The sequence below is a fragment of the Mytilus edulis genome, chromosome 13, assembly GCF_963676685.1.
Source record: "Mytilus edulis chromosome 13, xbMytEdul2.2, whole genome shotgun sequence".
NCBI lineage: Eukaryota > Metazoa > Mollusca > Bivalvia > Mytilida > Mytilidae > Mytilus > Mytilus edulis.
The window spans coordinates 53,876,459-53,898,786 of NC_092356.1; the positions used below are offsets into that span (position 1 = coordinate 53,876,459).

Consider the following 22,328-nt stretch of genomic DNA (forward strand, 5'->3'; position numbering starts at 1 on the left):
GAATATAAAATGTGTTTTCAGCTGTGTATTACCGATGCATCTGTATTATCTAGTTGTTTAGACGTATATGCATATATGCGCATATAATATAAGTACGTCTGAACCAATGACGACTCTTCAACAGATTTTTATCCATCGGATCACGTGCTTATCAGAGCAGCGGTTCATGAATATGGAAGTTATAAAAATAATGTAGTAAATGGTATATATGTTATAGGCATTTTTCTAAATTTACTATGCCTAAGAAACCCTAATCATTTTGTAAAATGCCTGAAACTTTTAATGAAAATTACACAAAATGCCTGGTCTGTTTCAGGCAAATTGTGTAAATATGCAATACATGAATTAGATGATAGAAAACATATTGTAACGCTACAAAAAAGTATTGATTATTCTTTATAAATCTAGCCTGCTGGTTAAGTTTTTTATGTTTTACTAGTTTTTACTGTCTATAATTAGAAACTCCATAGAGCAACAACTTTGAGTAAGTACTCACTCTGAATTTCAATTAATGATCTTCTTTTCATTATGGCAGAAGGGTATGTTGTTCTTACACCAGAACAAAGATTTACAAACCAATTCATTGAAAATTCTGATTCTAATCAGAAAAGTATTAAATGGAACAGAGAAAAAATATGAAACTATTTTGAACAAAATTAAGATTGGATTTAAAAGGACATTCGTCGGATTATTATCATATGCAAAGATAGGTGCATTTCTTCTGTTGAGCTGTAACTTATTTTTAAAGTTTTCATAACAAGCGTCAATAAGAAAATCTATAGGCTCCTATGAATTGCTCATCTTGCAAAATATTGAAAATAAAAATATGATGCACTCATTTTAACAAATGGTCAAGTAAAAAAAAGTACATGATCACATAAGGAAAATTGCCAGTAAAGGTCTAGTTGTTAAGCCGTTGATAAGTAAGGACTTCAACAGTAGAGCTCAGGTTGATCTAGTAGACATGCAGTTTATGAGAGATGGTGATTTCAGATTTATCATACATTATCAAGATCATCTGACCAAGTTTGCTATATTGCGAGCACTTACATCAAAGCACGCCTCAGAAGTCGCCTATCAGCTACTGGATATATTTTTACTTTTTGGTGCCCCACATATCCTGCAGTCGGATAACGGACGTCAATTTACGGCCAATATTATCAAAGAACTGAAAGACATGTGGACAGATTGTACAATAGTTCATGGAATACCTCGAAATCCTCAATCACAAGGAAGTGTTGAAAGAGGAAATGCAGATATCAAAGACATGTTGGTTATCTGGATGAGAGAGAACAACAGTAAAAATGGAATATAGGGTTGAAAGGAGTAGGGGCAATAAGGCCCTTATTTGGCCCAAAAATTACAGCAAATTTAAAAGTTATCATATATATCTTTAAATTACTGAAAAGTATCTCAGGTAGAAGGTATTCAGAAAAACAAAATAATTTTGGACATTGAACAAGTTACCATGGCAACAAATAATGCCTTAATTTGCATATTTTGTAAAATTTTGTGATTTTTCTTGTTTTTCATCAAATTTTTAAGTTTATTTTCGATTTGAAAAGTATGTGCGCACCCAAGAAACAACTTTATATTTGGTGAGATTTTGTCAATAGTAATAATAAAGCTTCATTTAAATTATTTTGTTGTTTCTTGGCTGCGCACGATGTTTCCACAGCAGAAATAAAGATAGAAAACTGCATAAATTCTGAATTTTCATCGTTTTGTGAAAACATTACATATTATGACGTAATTGTGACGTCATCACATAAGAATCTTAATGTTTTTCATTTATATTTGTTGACCCTATGCATTTCTAAAGATTATGTGCCAATTTGAAAAAGTTATCAAACATTTTATTTTCTTGGGCCAAAACCAGGCCCCTACTCCTTTGTTCAGTTTGAAAAAAAAACCAACAGTCATCATTCAGGTATTAACAGATCACCATACAAGGCAATGTTTGGCTGTGATGCTTAGATAGGACTATCGTCATCATCACTACCTCAAGATCTAGAGAGTCTTGGTTCTTTACAGACTGAGGAAGATCTGATTCAGCATTTTCAAAGCTCTGATAAGCCAGATGAGATAAGCAATGACAGGCCAAATGAGTTAAGCTCTGATAAGCTAAACGAACTTGACGAGGAAAGCCAGCTAAATGCAGCATTAAATCTATCTGAAACTCAGGAAATAGAATTAGATGTTCATATGTGTGCCGTGTGTGAAAATCTATGTTTTTCGAATATCCAGTGCGCAGTACATATATGAGCTGTGTTCAAACGGAAACATATTTGATACTATTACTTGTCACCTAAGTTCAAACGAAGAGGTCATCAGAAATTAGAGAAGGCATGCATCAGACTCAATGACAAAACAAGCAGTCAGGATGAGAAATCTATCGGAAAGAGTTTTAACACAGGTGGATGTTGAAGCAAATGTATTAATTACAATTCCCCATTAGTACTGCAACCAGAGTTCATTTTTTAAAACTTTAATGGTCCGGAAGAACACACACCTAAATTATATATCGATGGAAAGAGGAAAACGTGTACAATAAGAAAAGTTGGGTCGTAAAAATCCAGAGTGGTCACAATTTTGTTAAATTGAGGTCAAAGGTCAGACCTAAAAATATCAATATTTCAACCACAAGGACAAAAAAGAGAAATATTTTGATATTTATTCAATAGAATGCTACAAAAACGATTCAATCATAAGCATATGCTATAAACGATGTTAAAACGACACATTTGACTACTTATATGAAGAGCTGCCATTACAAAATGGCGTTGATTTGAACCTTCTGATTTTTTTCCATTTAAGACATAGCGAAAGAAGAAGTGGCCTTGACCTTTTCACATCCATAAACTTTCATATTGTGTATAGTATTTCACTATAGTATATTACAGAATTATTTTCTAAAGTATAAAACACCAGTTTATCAAATTATTTCAATATTTTTTTCTATCTTTGAAAAAAACAAAATTCAAGCGCTGAAACAGTGTTTTTAATTTTGCATCTTAAAGGTTGTGTATTTTGTGAAAATTAGTATCTAGTTATAGATAAATACATATTGTGTATTTGCAAAGTCTGGACATAGCAGTTATAACACAAAATATACTATAGTCACCCGAGGCGAATGCGAGGTTTAAAAAAAATTGAGTGTAAAACAAAGTCAGTTTGGTGCATGAACATTTTTTTAGTGGTATGATCCTGGTAAAAAAGTTAAAGTCTTTTTTGCATTTCTTTTAGAACATAAATGAAAATTTAAAAAATCCCACCTGCGCTTTCTCAAAGAAACTTTTACAGTGTGTTGTACAACTTTTGGGACAAATTATATCAAAATTATAGAAAACTTCATCGGCTCTAACTCAAAATATGGACAATTTTATGTTAAGGGCGTCTTGAAATCTTTTGACAGCTTCCGAAGTGCTAATTTTCAACCTTTTTCAGTTGGACCTAATCACTACTTTCCTTTAAAATTCTGGACCCAAATTGTTTTACAGTGTAATTTCACCCCCTACTTGCAATTTGAGGCATTGAACATGGAGAAATAAATTTGAAAGGGGTATAAAAATTAATGGCAAGTAACCCACTGTCAACACTAGGGACTAAATCCGTGAACAACGAACAACGAAAATCAAGGGACGACAATTGTGGTCTCGGACCATATAGTCTTAACTTTGCATAGGAAACACAAAAGAAATGTGAGTACAAAGTTTCGATCAATGTTCGTGACCCATATTACCATATGCATGATGTATCTGCACTGCCAATCCCAAATGTAATGGGGAGAATGTTGCTACAGAAACGATTGATTTAGTAATAGCCATACATTTAAGAATTTTTGTTATCTTTAGGGACAATATACGGTTCAGAAACGCCTTTGTGTTATTTTTCATCAATTAACTAACAAATGAACTTTTGAGCTTAGGCTCCGTGTTGAAGACCGGACCGTGACCTATAATGGTTTACTTTTATAAATTGTGACTTGGATGGTGTGTTGTATCATTGGCACTCATACCCCATCTTCTTTTATCTATTAACAAGCTATGCGGGCATCATTTCCATAGAAATACCAAAACGAGGACATAGCTCATAAGAGCACTGGTGGCAGAGTGAAGTAATTGTTCTTCTTTTAATGTATCCTTGATATTTTCAGACACACCTTGGTGTAATTCTGAAAGTCTTAACATAGACTTCAATTTTCCTGATGGCAACCCCTAAATTGAGTTCAGAGCTAAACTCTATATTTCATATCCCTTGGCACCACTGTGTCTGAATTGTAAGGTGTCACAATATCTAGTTAGTTCTGATGTTTGGCAGTTTGGTAAGCATCAGAGACAATCTTGGGTAAAATTGATCGGTATATATAGAAAATGTGCTACATGAGAAAGGCTTTTTCTTATGGAAGAACAAATCACATCACTAACAATCGTTATTAATGAACTGACAGCAAGTTCAAATTTTAATTTTTCAGTAACTGTTTTACTTAATTGCACAGGTGTTGACTTCAATAAGTACTTGGTTATGCATGGATAAATGATTACTCACATTAATAAGCACAACTTAAAAGACTGTCAACACGTTAAGAGGACTCAGTTTTGTGTAGTTTTCTGTTTTTTTTTAAGGTTTTTCTTTTACACAAAAACCCTGTTTTCATATCCAAACTACAAGGAAGAAACTGAGTACGAGATCGTATAAAAGTGTCAGGTTGTGAGGATACATGTCGATCAGTTTGATCACATATATGGATTTCTGATGTTTCTAATTTAAAGTTCCCCAAGGGTGACTGGGGAAACGAAATATGGTCACTTGGTCTTCTCCCGACCGGCAGTAAAACGAAGTGGGGCGTCCGTTTGGCTGTGCGGGATGTATCAAGTTCGCAGTCACGTCCGGTCAAAATGGGGTCGTTAAATCCGATGCCTCGTGTAAAGGGAGTGTCACGTTCTTTGCACGTTAAAAACCCTTGCATCAACTCTTTGAGGGGTCCGTAGGTGGCATGATGCAATGGAAAATTTCTGTTCCAATCCAATAAACCATCATTTTCCAGTATCAGTCTAAATTTTCCCGATCATCATCCAGAATGGCCCCTATTATGACAAAACCTACCTATTGTTTTTATTGTTAACTTGTTCTCGTCTTGAACATGCATGAAATATTTGCCACTGGACGTTAAGCAACCAACAATCAATCAATCAATCTAATTTAAAGACGCAACAATTTTGCCTTCTGGTGAAAGTCTCATAACATCACTGATGATTCGCCCACGGAAAGCAGAATATCATGAGAAGTTGGTTTTAGCATCACCTTGTCACACACCAAATCTCTGCGAAACTTCAACATGTTCAATAGTACTTTTCCCCCCGATCACTTGCATGCATATTAATTGCTCTGAGGTTAAACATTGACATACAATGTTTTTTTCACACAATGTCAACTATAGTCATATCCGGAAAAACGTCTTATCCGAAGGATTTGGTTAACTTTTATATAAAGTCAAAATTTTTATTAACAAAAATATAACTAATTTACAGAAAATACACGAAAGAACTACTATATATATTCAAATCACTCAAAAATAAATTAACTTCTCCTACAAAATCTACATAGTCACATCGAAACTATCAAATTGATTGTGAAGGAAAAAATAAATGGTGGAGCTGATTGACGGATAGGAAAATTCCGTAATTAAAAAAAGGTACAAATGATGTTTTTATTTTTGAGTTTTTGACAAAATTGTTTAGAATTTGCCCAACAAAATTTGCATGCAGTATCGCAATAATATGTATTGTCCTCTCAAATGTCAAATACTGTTTTTGAATCCTACGTTTTCTCGTTTTCAAAGAAAAACGCGTTAAATTTCTATCTAAAAAAACAGCCAACTTTAAGTTTGAAAGTTTTACTTGGAGATGGTACTATAATTATGTCTTTATCATTCCGATGATCCTTGATGATATGTGCATAGAAAATATTTACGAAAATAGCGAGAAATTTAACCAAAAAATATATTTTTGGATTTTAAGGTAACTACCCAAAACCGTAAATTGAGGGGTACCCCCATTAAAGGGATAAAATACAAAAATTTGACCATAGAAACTTTTTACGACCTGACGGAAATTAAAATATAGATATTATTCTATCATTTAAAACAATTTGCAGCCGTGTGTTATTCCGGACCATTAAACTCGTTAACTAAGCGTCTTTTTCGATGTCAGTTGCAGTACTACATGTGGATCGAGGGAAAGGAGACCCGCGTAACCTTATGGCTGTTGTTACTGGAAAGGAAGAGCATGGTTATAAACTTGGAGTTAAAGATGGAATACTACGTGGGCTTTACACCAGGAATCAGTTTGAACTATCTGACAGTAATTTTATTGCTATTCATTGTGTAAATTATGATAATGAAATATCCTTTAGAAAAGCTGTCAGTAAAATTTCTTTGTGTGATGGTCAGGGTTACACAAAATGTGGCTGTAGTGCTAGTGGTAAGACTAGAAGTAACACATGTAACACTAATCGTTGCCTTTGCAAAAAGTCAGGACAAATGTGTAACAGTCGCTGTCATCCAAACATTACATGTAGCAACAAATAATTGTCATCTTCAGTGTTTATGTAAATGATTGATTTTTATTTCATGCAATATTTAATGATAGAATAAAATTATTTTTTTGATATTTCTAGTCGTTAAAATTTGCATTCCATTCAGTTTTAGTCTTTTATGCATTTTGTAAAATGCCTTACAATTTTTTCAGGCATTTTATAAAATGCCTGAAAAAAATAGTCAATTTGTAAAATGCCTAAATCATCCAGGCATTTTAGAAAATGCCTAAAAATTTCAGTCATTTTACAAAATGCCTAAATTTAGAAAATGCCTGTAACATATATATAAAAACAAAAATAAAGAATTAAAAAAAGAAGAGTATCTACCTACCAGAACATTTAAAGCATTATGATACAAATGTAGATAGTTATGTAAATTAACAAAACGATAATTAAAAGAAAAACAAAACAATACACAAAGATAAGTGCGTTTCATTTACTAAATATGGTAGATAATGTTTATCTTACCATTTTGATGTACTGCAAGTTGCTTATTACAGAATTCGGATTACTGGTTTGCTCAGTACTGCTAGTTGCATGCATTCTTAAAATATTTGGAAAACCCTGAAATCATTATACAGAAATAAAGTTTTGCAATGACCATTTAAATCCTTTGTTCTAATTTGTTAAACTGGAACTGCCAACAATAAGTTATTGAATTTTAAACTCGTCATAATTATAAATATTTATTCATCATAGTTAAATATATTCAATATGCATGTGAATTCATAAGTTGTGATTTGAAAACGAGTAAGATTAGATCATTACATTTAAAAAATAAACACCATATCAGAATAGACAAAGTGTTGCATTGCAAAAAAAAAAAAAAAGAAAGAAAGAGAGACAATGTAATTATCAGTCTTGACTACGACCCTTTACTAGGTCGGAATATACGACATTTGACTTTATCTCAAAATCAGTATAAAATACATAATATTTCAAATTGGCTTACTTTAAATATTATAATAATTAAAAAAAACAAATAGATACAGACAAAAACTCATCAGAAATACCATGATGATATATAAAAAAAAGTTATGAAAAGAATGAAATTGGCTATGTCACGTCATTGGTTAGATTCTCTTTCTTTAGAAACATTGTAAGCCCATCACATTATTTTAGTGTACGATTGTGAAATTATTTCCCAGAATTCATTATATTCTAAAACGGCGAATTATAGTTACAGACTTCATTTTTATTGTATTCATCATTCAAAGTAGTGATTGATATGTTAAGGAAACAACAACCTTTAGATAAAAAATGAAAGAGAGAAAAAATATTCTAACCTTGAGACAGAGGATTACGGAAGCCGTAAGGATCTCGAATTAAAAAAAAATATTTTCTAATGTTTTGTGTATCCCCTTACGGCTTCCGTATAGAGGATGCATACACTGTAGTGTCGTTGGGTTTTTTTTCTTGTAGAAGACAATACACCACATTTCTATTTATTAATGTTTAACAGTGGAATTCATCGATATAAATAAACGGTTTCAGGGAAATAAATGTTTACGTAATAACAGACATTTAATTTCCCGTTTTATTTCTTAATTTGTCATTCGGATAAATAACAATACTATATTTTCACTTATAAATAAAAAGACAAGGTTCTTTTGTTGTCAATTTATTGTTTATTTTCGGAAATGTTACCCTTGCCATGGCATTTACAATTTGGTGGAATCATCGTTTACCTTTGTCGAAAGAAAGATATTAAGATTGCCCGAAAAATAAAAAAAAGACAAAAGATTTGTACATTTGTATACTGTGTGTTTTACTTCAAAATATACAATGAAAGAGAACTCGTTTAAAACAGAACAACAATGCAAAAAAAATTATGCTTAAAAAACTTCCCAAAAAATGTAACCATCTTCTGATTCGCTTGAAAAACAAAAACTCAATCCTGTTTTGAAATGAGAAAAAAAACCACTGATTTGTTATTTTTGTTTCGAAATTCATATAATCAGAGATTTTAAAGTCATAAGAAACCTCAAATTAAAAAAAAATTATGCATATGTTTTCTTATAACTAAATGGATAGTTTTCATTATACAACTTATGTACATATACTTTTTTCTGAGGAAAATTCTTTAATTTGTTCACATTAGAAGAAGTTTACTTATTTTTAATTGCTTCCTTCCAGGAAGCAATTCGCCGACATATTTTCCGTATGCATATAGTGACCTGAGCGTAATCCTCCTCGTAAAAATCCGGTGGTCGTAATACGCATGGATCTGTCATTAAAATAAACATGCTTTGTGTTATTTCTATAATTATCTATAATACTAAAATTACGAGGTCCAATTTGTTAGCCGTCATCACGTAAAAACGACGAATCACAGAATTCAACTTTATATATAACTAATATAGTACAAAGGTGTAGCTTAAAAATTACACCACTCCAGGCCCTTTTGTTTTCCACGTAATTAATATTGCCAATAATTAAGAAGTTCCGGGTCGAGTCCGCTACCGATACCAATAGTATATTCACCTGTTACCTATTACCTTATTTGTACGTTCCGCATCAGACAGGCGCACCACCAAACGTTGTATTCAGGACTAATATGCTATATACACGGGTCATAACCACAGGGTTGACACTACTAAATTGTAAAATTGTTACCTATTGTAGTATTTTAATCAGTAAGACTTTCTAAGATAACAATACGAATACTAAAAATCTGGACTAAAAATAAGGCGTATAGGTACAGTTTTCAATTTGTTGGTGGGCATGACGTAAAACAGCAAAGCAAATAATTCAACTTTATTTATAACTTATATAGGACAATGCTGTTGATTAAAAAATACTCCATTCCAGGACCTTTTGTTTTCCAAATAATTAATATTACCAATAACTGATAAGTTCCAGTTCAACGGGTTCAAACAGAAAGACTTGAAAGCAGAGAAAAACTGTGTATCTTATAATCGACATGACTTTATCAGATGACAATACTAATACTAAAATAAGGCTTGCGCATAGTTATATACTTTAATTCAGTCACGGACCCGTGATATCACGGGTGTGTTCTAGTTTTATACTAAAATTACGAGGTCCAATTTGTCAGCCGTCATCACGTAAAAACGACGAATCACAGAATTCAACTTTATATATAACTAATATAGTACAAAGGTGTAGATTAAAAATTACACCACTCCAGGCCCTTTTGTTTTCCACGTAATTAATATTGCCAATAATTAAGAAGTTCCGGGTCGAGTCCGCTACCGATACCAATAGTAATATATTCACCTGTTACCTATTACCTTATCTGTACGTTCCGCATCTGACAGGCGCACCACCAAACGTTGTATTCAGGACTAATATGCTATATACATGGGTCATAACCACAGGGTTGACACTACTAAATTGTCAAATTGTTACCTATTGTAGTATTTTAATCAATAAGACTTTCTAAGATAACAGTACGAATACTAAAAATCTGGACTAAAAATAAGGCGTATATGTACAGTTTTCAATTTGTTAGTGGGCATGACGTAAAACAGAAATCAAAGAATTCAACTATATTTATAACTTATATAGGACAATGCTGTTGATTAAAAAATACTCCATTCCAGGACCTTTTGTTTTCAAAATAATTAATATTACCAATAACTGATAAGTTCCAGTTCAACGGGTTCAAACAGAAAGACTTGAAAGCAGAGAAAAACTGTGCATCTTATAATCGACATGACTTTATCAGATGACAATACTAATACTAAAATAAGGCTTGCGCATAGTTGTATACTTTAATTCAGTCACGGACACGTGATATCACGGGTGTGTTCTAGTATTTACTATAAGGTCACAATCGGTAAACTTCGGCTTCAAACCCTTCAAAACACGACATTTAATGATTAAGATTTAAGATTTTATTGTACACTCTGACAGTTTACACTGTTACAAGAGGCAGATATACATAAGATATACAGCTTGACAGAAGTGGTATAATAACAGAACAAAACTGAAATAAACATATATACAGGTCAATTTAATATAAGTCATCAAACACACCGTAACATACGGTTGTTTAACACGTGATTTAAACGATCCAAACAAATACACATATCATGACATATATATATATATCATATGATTAATTGGATTATAACACACAACTTGAATTAGGTAAGTACTAAACAGTTTCTTTTATCAAAAATACTTCATGATTTTTTGCAAAATAATGCAACATTATTGAGCACTTTTATATTAATAGTATAGCAAACCAAATAGCTTGTCCTCAGTTGGGTTAAAAAAATAGTATCTTGGTATATGTATTTTTCTAATTCTTTCAATATTAGGGTTACAACATACTAGCAGATAATAAAATTCATTTCCTATTACACCCGTGTCACATAATGTGCATATTCTGTCCTCACGAGGTATATTTAACCATCTTCCGGCTTCTATAGGGAATTTTAAATTTGAACATCGCAGTTTACTCAAGTGTATTCTGCGTTGTTTATTTAGTTTCATCAAGTAGCCTTCAAGACAGAAATCCCTTTTAAATGATAAATAAAGTTCCCCTCTTGAGGCACTTTCAGCCGTACTGTACCATTTTTGTACAAATTGGTCTTGTAAGATTTGTTTAACATAATATTTTATACTATTTTTACTAAGAACTTCTTGGCTATCCCATACAAACGATAAGCCAACATCATTCAGTATAGATTTCGCATTTAATAACCATTTTGATTGAATATTTCCTGAACAATTCATTTCATACAATAACTTATACATAATACTAGACAGTTTAGAATCATTCGAAAGTAATTTTACCCAAAAATTAAGTATACGTAATTTTACATGTATGTCTAGCGGATATCTACCTGTTTCGCCGTACACCATGAAGTTTGGCGTTGATCTTCGGACAGAGAGCACCTTCTTTAGGAATTGCAAGTGCACCGTTTCCAATATGTCTAATTTTTCATATCCCCAAATTTCGCTCCCGTATAAAAGTATAGGATCAATTAAAGAATCAAATAGCTTAACTGTAGATCTACTGGAATAGATATATTCCTAATCTTTCTATATAGAGCATAAAGTGCTTTCTGTCCTTGTTCTGCTAACTTCTTTTTTGTTATTACAAATTTCCCGTTTTGGTTTAAAAGCAAACCAAGATACGGGTACGACTCCACTCTTTCAATAATTGAACCATATAGTTTAAAATTATCAATCATAGCGTACTTTCTTTTGGAGAATACCACCACTTTAGTTTTTTCAACATTTACTGATAGTTTCCATATATTACAATATTGTTCAAATACATCTAAACACTTTTGCAATGCTGCTGCTGATTCAGCTAAAATTATTGTATCATCAGCATACAATAGTATAAATAACAACAAAAACGTATTTAGGTGTTCAAGAGTTTTTTGTGATACGGTTTGGAGTCCAGATATACCATTTTCACTGAAAAAAGTCTCAAGGTCCGAGAGAAATACAGAAAATAAGAAAGGAGATAAATTTTCCCCTTGACGAACACCAACTTCACAAGGAAAAAACCCTGATAACTCACCCCCCTTTTTGATACAAGACTTGATATTGCCATACATATTATAAATAACTTTAAATAGTATGAAATTCAAAACAGTGTAGCTGTGGCCATTGATTGACCCATCAAAATCATCCATTGACTGGGACAATTTACGTGAACGATTGTCTGTAACAACCACTGTTCATGACGTACCTACGATAGACATTTAAACTGTGGGGTCAACAAAGGTTTCTTAACGCCTTTAATTATAAAATTATTCGAAAAATTAATCAGGAATAACCTTTGTGTTTTGAGTTATATAATTGATATAAATCAAAATATCGTGTTATTTCTGATTAATTTTTCGAATTACTTTATTTAGGTGTTGAGAACCTTTGGTGACCCCATAGTTTAAGTGTCTTTAAAAAGTACATAGTGAGCATTGGTCGTTACATACAAACGTTCACCTAAATTGTCCCAGTCAATGAATGATTTTAATGTGTCAATCAATGGCCACAGCTACACTGTTTTGAATTTCATACTATCTTTCCCGTGATATTACAATTTATAAGTTTTTTCCACCAAAGTCCCACCCTCCAAACAGTATCAAATGCTTTCTTGAAATCTACAAAAGTACAGAAAAGTTTCTTTAAGAGTAGCCATATTTGTTAAATCATAACAGACAGAGAGGAAAAAATTGACGATTAAACAATTATATATATGCGTAAAAAATTAGAAATTCGTGCACAGACGATTTAGTTTATGATATATATATATGCATTGGTTCAAGAATTGGATAAACATTATTTTTCACCACTCACTCGTTTCATATGACTTTAAACAGAATCAACTAATAATGCAAATTATACCAATAAAAATCTTACTATTGTCAAAGAATGCATCTCGATCTGCCTCATATATATGATAATCACATAGAGTTATACTTTTAGGTACATTTCACAACTTTTATAAATTCACTAATGATACAAATTTAACTAATAAAAACAAATAAAAAAATTAAAACACCAAATAATGCAAATCACTGACCAAAGGGAGATTATCAAACATCATAAAGTAAAATTTGTTGATAACATTTTATTTCGAGTTTTTTTATTGATAAGATATTAACCTTAGATAAGAACAGACTGTGAATTATAATTTTGAATGTTATAATTCGTCGTTCTAAATCCAATAGATATAGGAAGATGTGGTGTGAGTGCCAATCCTATTTACTCGTACGCCACAGCTTATACACCACTGATCTCCATGTGGTTGAGTATTTGTACGAAAATTGGTCCGTTTACGTCACAGAGGCAACCTAAGAGCACCTTGTGTTGTGAAAATATCTCCCTTACCAGCCACACTGTAAAAAAAGGATAATGGCCGTCGACCGACTGGAACATGAGAAGCTTACAAAAAAGTATTGTCAGATGAGAGCCGGTTTCTGTTACGACTAGTAGACGGCAGAATAAAAATTTGGCTGGAAAATAAAACTGTTTGCCAATGACCAAAACAACATTTGCCCAACGACTGCATTCGGTGTAGGGTTGCTTCTCATACCGTTGAAAGCTGGGCACGCATATTTTGCAGGGTAACATGCACGGACAGGCAAACAGGCATTTGGTGTTTAGAAATATTGAAGTGCCTCATTTTGATAATCCCTCATTTACAGTTAAGTCTGCCTCCTATCTTGACTTATATCTAGAAATCGAAAATGAGGATACTATATTAGGTTGAAAACAAAACTATACGACAAAAGATATTATTTCAGCTTCCCAATTGTGAACTTTCCATAACTATGTAGCAACATTCCAACAGTGCCTGCATACGGAGTATATATCTCCCAATTGATACGATGTTCCCGGGCTTGTATTTCCCATCATGATTTCCTTGATAGAGGGTTGCTGCTCACAAGGAAGATTTTCAACCAAGAGTTCCAAATGGTGAAGTTGAATTAACCCCTTCGTAATTTTAGGTTTCTATGTTGTGTTTTTTGTACTATTATTTGTGTTTGTCTTTTTATTTTTTAGCCATGGCGCTGTCAGTTTTATTTACGTAACGATCTCCGAGTTTAACGTTCCTCTGGTATCTTTCGTCTCTCTTTCATTTGCATCAAGTCCCTTGTACATAGACGAAAACGCTGGATCGCAAAGGGCACGGATTGTAACCGAGGACAAAGAGTAAGAAGCTATTGACACTATATTTTGGCCTTCTATATCTCCAGACATGAATTCTATTGGACATTTCTGGTATCTCATTATTAGAAATCTCAATCGCAGAGATCCACCTTAGCAAAATCTTGCTGATTTAAGAGTTGTAATGGTTGATGAATTGAAAAATTTTCCTCAACTAAAGTTAGAAGGCTTTAAACCCGCCACATTCTGTATGTATGTGCCTGTTCCACGTCAGGAGCCTGTTATTCAAGTGGTTGTCGTTTATTTATGTGCGACATATTTTGTTTTACGTTCATTTTTTTACATAAATTAGGCCGTTAGTTTAACGTTGTCATTTCGGGGCCTTTAATAGCTAACTATATGGTTTGGGCTTTGCTCATTGTTGAAGGCCGCACGATGACCAATAGTTGTTAATTTCTTTGTCATTTTGGTCTCTTGTAGAGAGTTGTCTCATTGTACAATATAAAAAGATGTGGTATGATTGCCACAGTAAGAAACGCCGTGTTATAGAACAGTATCGGAAGAGATGTGATTACACATCCAATTGACTCAAATATTGACTGTAAAGTTGCCGAACATTCCAAAGATAATTTGTAGAAAACTTTGAAAGATATTGGCAATCAATTGTTGTAAAAATGATTATCAATCACAGTGAAGCTTCAATCCTGTTAATATTTGTGTAATTTGCACTACCACTACTATGAACGCAAAATTTAAATTCATAGAACCTGCATAAGTGACAAAACTAATGTTTGTGGTTTGTTTATGGTATATGTTCGCTAAATCTTAAAGGGGAATAACTAATTCTTTTTTTATTTCAATAAAAATAGGTGGCGCATAACTTTTGGTGGACTGTATGTATGTAACGTTCATTTCGATCCGTTTTTCTCAACATTTTTTAGTCAAGAGCACATATCATCATACACGAGTCATAGTGGTGGAATCTGTTTCTCTAATGATTTTTATCCTTCTTTTTCAAAGATTTGAAGAAAGTTGTGTACTTTTTATGTGACTTCATCCATCTTCGCTAGCCAAGGGTTACGATCGGGAGTGGATCGTTACCCTTGGCTAGCGAAGATGGACTTCATCAGGCATGGTCGCCTTTTTTCATGACGTCACAATAGGAAAATTCAGAAGAAACAAAGAAAATTTAACGTCACAATAAAATTTCGACCAATCATTTGCTGAAAACAAATTTTTCACTAGAGATTAGAAATATTTTTCTCACACCGGTCAGGAAATGTGAAAATAGCATGAAAATTAGAGAAATATGTATATAAACGCCCTACGATAGGACGGGGTATGTTGCAAAATTGGAAGATGACAATTGGAAAGCAAACGAATACGAATACGAAAGTTTTATTTATATATCAATACAAACATAAGCTCTTACGAGTTGTTTACCGAATATAAAATAACAAACACAACATTAAAACACACAACATGCAGACAAGATATATTACAGCATAAATCATCAAATGTATACATAATGAACAAAATATTTAAGCATAATATTGACCTACATGACGGGGCATACAAGACGCAAACAAACAACAACAAAACATAAGTAGGACCGTTCTGAAACTCACAACACAAGAAACTACGTTTATACGACAATTTCTGATTTAGAATATATGCATGTATCATAATGTTTACGTGCTACATATTATACCTAAAAGCACAAAACATTGCGTCTGAATGAAGATCAACACAAAACAAAGACAAATCTAAATATTAGAGATTTTGAATATATAAAATGGATTGACACTGTTAGACTTACAATAGTAATACACATTTGTCCTGATGTTCTGAAAAGTTCCTTCAAAAGTCCATGTGGAAAACATACTCTCATTTATTATTTCCACAAGAACAAAAAAATACAGCATTTATTCCTAGCGTAATAAAGGTACACAATATTTGTTCAAACTGGAACAGGCATATCGCATTGTTTATACTAAAGTTTTCCAAATGACGTGAAGGTCATTTGAATATTAAAAATAAATGTGTTTCAAAGAAGAGAAAACAGCTGGAACCTATTTTGAAGTAAAAAACACGTCTACATATCGCTACAGTAGCCAAGAAATTAAAAATTAAAACATTATTTTAATGTACATGCATTGAGATTTCAGGCAAATGTTTGATACAATCCGAGTATTTTACAAAGAAAAAAATGTCCATTCTTCAACATAAATATTTCTTGTCAAACCAAAACTAACAGTAAAATATAACACAAAGACATGTGCCTACTATTTGCATATCATATATCAAATAACCCAAATATAGCCTACATGAAAAAGGAATACAAATAATAAATTAAATGTAAATAACAATTTTACTTTTTGTCCGCTGAGCAATGTTTGCGATTCTCACTAGGGTATTTACTTTTTGTCCGCTGAGCAGTTCTTGTGATTCTCACTATGGTCATGATGGTATTTACTTTTTGTCCGCTGAGCAGTTTTTGTGATTCTCACTATGGTGTTCACTCCGTAGAACACATTCAAGTATAATTGTTAATTTGTAAATCGTGTTTCAGCGGGATGGAGTTGGATGTTGATCATTACATATGTATACTTGTTAATGTCGTTGAGGTTAGTTTTTATAAATGATGAACTCGTCATCACATTCTACAGTATTCTTCTTAAACTTATACTTGTACCAATCAGCATAATAATGTTTTGATTCCAATTCACCATAACAGTCATCATGGGCTTTACAACAACTTTAAAATAAAGAGGAACTCTTCCTTTAGAACAAAACGACTCTTTGTGTGATAACATTAGTCATACATGAAAGATGTATAAACAATAGTCATACATGAGAGGTGTGATAACATTCGTCATACATGAGGTGTGTAACAACATGCATTGGTCATAAATGAGAGATGTGATAACATTAGTCATACATAATAGGTGTATTAACATCAGTCATACATGTGAGGTGTGATAACATGTTACACATGAGAAGTGTGATAACAGTAGTCATGTACGAGGTGTGTACCAAAATAAGGCATATATGAGAGGTGTGATAACAATAGGTCATAAAGGAGAAGTGTTATAACATTAGTCATACATGAGAGGTGTAACAATATTAGTCATACATGAGTGATGTGATAACATTAGTCATACATGAGAGATGTGATAACATAAGTCATAAATGGGAGATGTTATAACATTAGTCATACATGAGAGATGTGATAACATTACTCATACATGAGAGGTGTGATAACATTAGTTATACATGAGAAGTGTGATACAATTAGTTATACATGAGAGATGTGATAACAGTAGTCACATATCACAGGTGATACCATAAGTCCAACTTCAGAAAGGTTATAATATTAGTCATATATAAGAGGTGTGATAACATTAGACATACAAGTGAGGTGGGATAACATTAGTCTTACATATGAGATGTGATAACGTTAGTCATTCATGATATGATAAAACTAGTTATACAGGAGCGATGTGATAACATTGATCATACAGTAGGTGTGTAGCAACATTAGTCATATATGAGAGGTGTTATAACAATAGTCATATATATGAGGTATGATAACATTAGCCATTCATGAGAGATGTGGTAATATCAGTCATAGATGAGAAGTGTCATAACATTAGTCCTATATGAAGGATGTGATAAAATTAGTCATATATAAGAGGTGTGATAACATTAGTCAAACATGAGGAATGTGATAAAATTAGTCATATATAAAAGGTGTGATAAAATTAGTCATACATGAGGGATGTGATACATAAGAGGTGTGATAAAATAACTCATACGTGTAAGGTGTGATAACACTAGTCATACATGAGAGATATGATAACATTAGTCATACATGAGAGATGTTATAACATTAGTCATACATACGAGATGTAATAACATTAGTCATAAATGAGAAGAGTTATAACATTAGTCATAAATGAGAAGAGTTATAACATTAGTCATAAATGAGAAGAGTTATAACATTAGTCATACATGAGAAGTGTGATAAAATTAGTTATACATGAGAGATGTGATAACAGTAGTCACATATCACAGGTGATACCATAAGTCCAACTTCAGAAGGGTTATAATATTAGTCATACATTAGAGGTGTGATAACATTAGACATACATGTGAGGTGGGATAACATTAGTCTTACATATGAGATGTGATAACGTTAGTCATTCATGATATGATAAAACTAGTTATACAGGAGCGATGTGATAACATTGATCATACAGTAGGTGTGTAGCAACATTAGTCATATATGAGAGGTGTTATAACAATAGTCCTATATGAAGGATGTGATAAAATTAGTCATATATAAGAGGTCTGATAACATTAGTCAAACATGAGGAATGTGATAAAATTAGTCATATATAAAAGGTGTGATAAAATTAGTCATACATGAGGGATGTGATACATAAGAGGTGTGATAAAATAACTCATACGTGTAAGGTGTGATAACACTAGTCATACATGAGAGATATGATAACATTAGTCATACATGAGAGATGTTATAACATTAGTCATACATACGAGATGTAATAACATTAGTCATAAATGAGAAGAGTTATAACATTAGTCATAAATGAGAAGAGTTATAACATTAGTCATAAATGAGAAGAGTTATAACATTAGTCATACATGAGAAGTGTGATAAAATTAGTTATACATGAGAGATGTGATAACAGTAGTCACATATCACAGGTGATACCATAAGTCCAACTTCAGAAGGGTTATAATATTAGTCATACATAAGAGGTGTGATAACATTAGACATACATGTGAGGTGGGATAACATTAGTCTTACATATGAGATGTGATAACGTTAGTCATTCATGATATGATGAAACTAGTTATACAGGAGCGATATGATAACATTAGTCATACATGAGAGATGTTATAACATTAGTCATACATACGAGATGTAATAACATTAGTCATAAATGAGAAGAGTTATAACATTAGTCATAAATGAGAAGAGTTATAACATTAGTCATATATAAGAGGTGTGATAATATTAGTCATACAATAGAGGTTTAATAACATTAGTCAAGATAAGAGACGTAATAACATTAGTCATACATTAGAAGTGTAATTACATTACAATCACAGTTATGTATAAACCTGAAATAATAATAACTCAAATAGCTAGTTTTGTTCTTGTGGTTTGATCTATCTTACGCTGACCTCTGATAACTTGCTTGGCGGGTTCCTGGTGTTAGTGTCTAGTTAACGTATACATGTAACCTTAAGCCCGTTATTCTTATGAAAAATTAGTGATTTAAGAAAAAAAACCAAAAAAAAACATGCAATATGATTTAAAAAGGAAACAATAACAACTGTTTTTAAAACTAATTCAGATGATTTCTTTTAATCGTGTGTAGCGTTGTCGTTTTTGTATGGATTCGTGTTTGTCGATGTGTTATTTTGGTAGCGTAAATTACGTAAAATCCATACTCAAATGGCACAAAGAAAACAAACCACAACACAAAGTTTCAAATCAAATCACTATGTAATCTGTTAAATGTATATCAGTTTAACATAATAAAACAGTTGAACAATAATCCTAATTCACTAAAACAATATTACTCTCAACACTTCTAACTAACAATTCTATCTCTTCCTATATTATCACACACTCTGATCTCTCTCGCATTCCCTTATATACATAAATACAGGCGGTACCCCGACGGTTCTAAAGACACCGGGCGGTACCTCAACGGTTCTAAAGATTGTCTACCGGGCGGTACCCTGATAGTTTCAAAGATTGGGTACCGGGTGGTTCTTAAGATACCGGGCGGTGAATTTAAATGAATATAGATACCGTTCAGATAAATAAAATACTGGGCATTGCGCTATAGAAATTTAATTTAACCCAAAATTATTTAAAAGAAAGACATCTTGCATAATAATTATTTATACAGTCAAACTAAAATCGCTACACGTGTATATAAACAGTGGTTATATACCATTTACCTATCTAAGTTGTCCATAGGTTCTCCATGGCCACCTTTACCACAATAACACCCATAATCCATCAGTTCATAACCTTGAACCAAACCACAATAATGTACAATTTCATAAGCGAACTGCCCTAAATTTCGTTTCATAACGTTACCTAAAGAAAATAGCATTCTGTAATGATAACATACATGTACATGAATTACACCTTTTTTTTTAATTTAAAATGTTTGGTCTAAAAATTATAATTACTTGCTGTGTTTATGGTGTGTCCTAACAAAAAAACAAAGAACATAAAAACGTTAGGATGGTTGAGCGCAAGCGAATATGATTGACCCCACCAGATTATGTGCGTGCCTTGTCTAAGCATTAGGCATATGGTCAGTGCTAATTGTTGGTTGTTGTCTGTCCTTTTTTAATTTTTGTATATTGGTTTTTTTCGTAGCTAGGACGTTGTTTTCCTGTTTACGTAGTTCCCTTACAGATACGAAGAAAGAACACTGAAGTTCATCTCTAATACATTATTTACAATATAAAAATTAAAGTCTTTCACTTAGTCAATTCGTTATATGGACCTGTTAGAATATATTGAAACTCGGACTTTGTCTTAGTACACTATAATCTGATCAGTAGTCCATATATAACGTATTGACTTTGTCAAAGGTCCATAATTGATAAGTTTTTACAGGAGTTGATCGCTGCATTAGAGACCTATTGGTGGCCTTCGGCTGTTGTCTGCTCTATTAACTATGGTCGGGTTGTTGTCTCTTTGACACATTCCCAATTTTCATTCAAAATTTTATGTAAATTTTTTAAAAAATTTCTATAACTATTTCATATATTATTTCAAACTTTAATTTTAAAATCATGCTTACGTGATTGCGATGGGCATATCAAGCAAAGTACAATGACTGAAATTATAACTGATTTTGTATAACAATCCTGTAAGAAAATAAAACAATCATTTTCAATATTTTGATGAACAGTATATATTAATTAAAAAGATCAGAAAAACAAGAAACATAGTTAATTGAAGACATATAATAAACAGAAAAATAGAAACTGTCAATTACTATTTCAATGACATAATTCTTCAAAATTACGGAGATCAATAAGAGTCTTAAATCTTTAATTCAGTCCATATTATTGCCTCTAAAATGGCCCATATCACTTATGCCCTAGACCCGTACGAGTTAGTCAGAAAAGGATAAAGGGGGGGGGGGGGGTACCCTGGTATATCACAAATTCGTAAATGAACTATTGCCGGCTGGCCAAACGAAGAGATTCTCCACGTGGGCAATGATACCAGAGGAAGAGGTACTTATTGCCTTTAAAATGGCCCATAGCACTTATACCCTAGACCCGTACGAGTTTGTCAGTAGAGGGTTGAAAGGGGGGATATGGAATCCAAGATACAACGAATTCGAACTGAACTATTGCCGGCTGGCCAAACTAAAAGATTCTCCACACCGACCATTATACCAGAGGTAGAGGTTGGTATTGCCTCTAAAATGGCCCATAGCACTTATGCCATAGACCCGTACAAGTTAGTCAGAAAAGGATAAAGGAGGGGGGGGTACCCTGGTATATCACAAATTCGAAAATGAACTATTGCCGGCTGGCTAAACGAAGAGATTCTCCACGTGGGCAATGATACTAGAGAAAGAGGTACTTATTGCCTTTAAAATGGCCCATAGCACTTATACCCTAGACCCGTACGAGTTTGTCAGTAGAGGGTTCAAAGGGGGATATGGAATCCAAGATACAACGAATTCGAACTGAACTATTGCCGGCTGGCCAAACTAAGAGATTCTCCACATCGACCATTATACCAGAGGTAGAGGTTGGTATTGCCTCTAAAATGGCCCATAACACTTATGCCCTAGACCCGTACGAGTTAGTCAGAAAAGGATAAGGGGGGGGGGGGGTACCCTGGTATATCACAAATTCGAAAATGAACTATTGCCGGCTGGCCAAACACAGAGATTCTCCACGTGGGCAATGATACCAGAGGAAGAAGTACTTATTGCCTTTAAAATGGCCCATAGCACTTGTACCCTACACCCGTACGAGTTTGTCAGTAGAGGGTTCAAAGGGGGGATATGGAATCCAAGATACAACGAATTCGAACTGAACTATTGCCG

The 22,328-nt window shown here is 32.9% G+C and overlaps 1 protein-coding gene across 1 annotated transcript in view; it reads right to left on the bottom strand.

Annotated features, from left to right (window-relative positions):
- Positions 1–20,335, bottom strand: part of LOC139502363 (basic phospholipase A2 73-like) — a 28,208-nt gene extending 7,873 nt beyond the window's left edge. Inside the window, exon 1 of the mRNA XM_071291822.1 lies at positions 20,200–20,335. Within this exon, the coding sequence (XP_071147923.1) occupies positions 20,200–20,333 (134 nt within the window). The 5' untranslated portion in view covers positions 20,334–20,335. The remainder of the gene's footprint in view (positions 1–20,199) is intronic.
- Between the last annotated feature and the right edge of the window lie 1,993 nt (positions 20,336–22,328).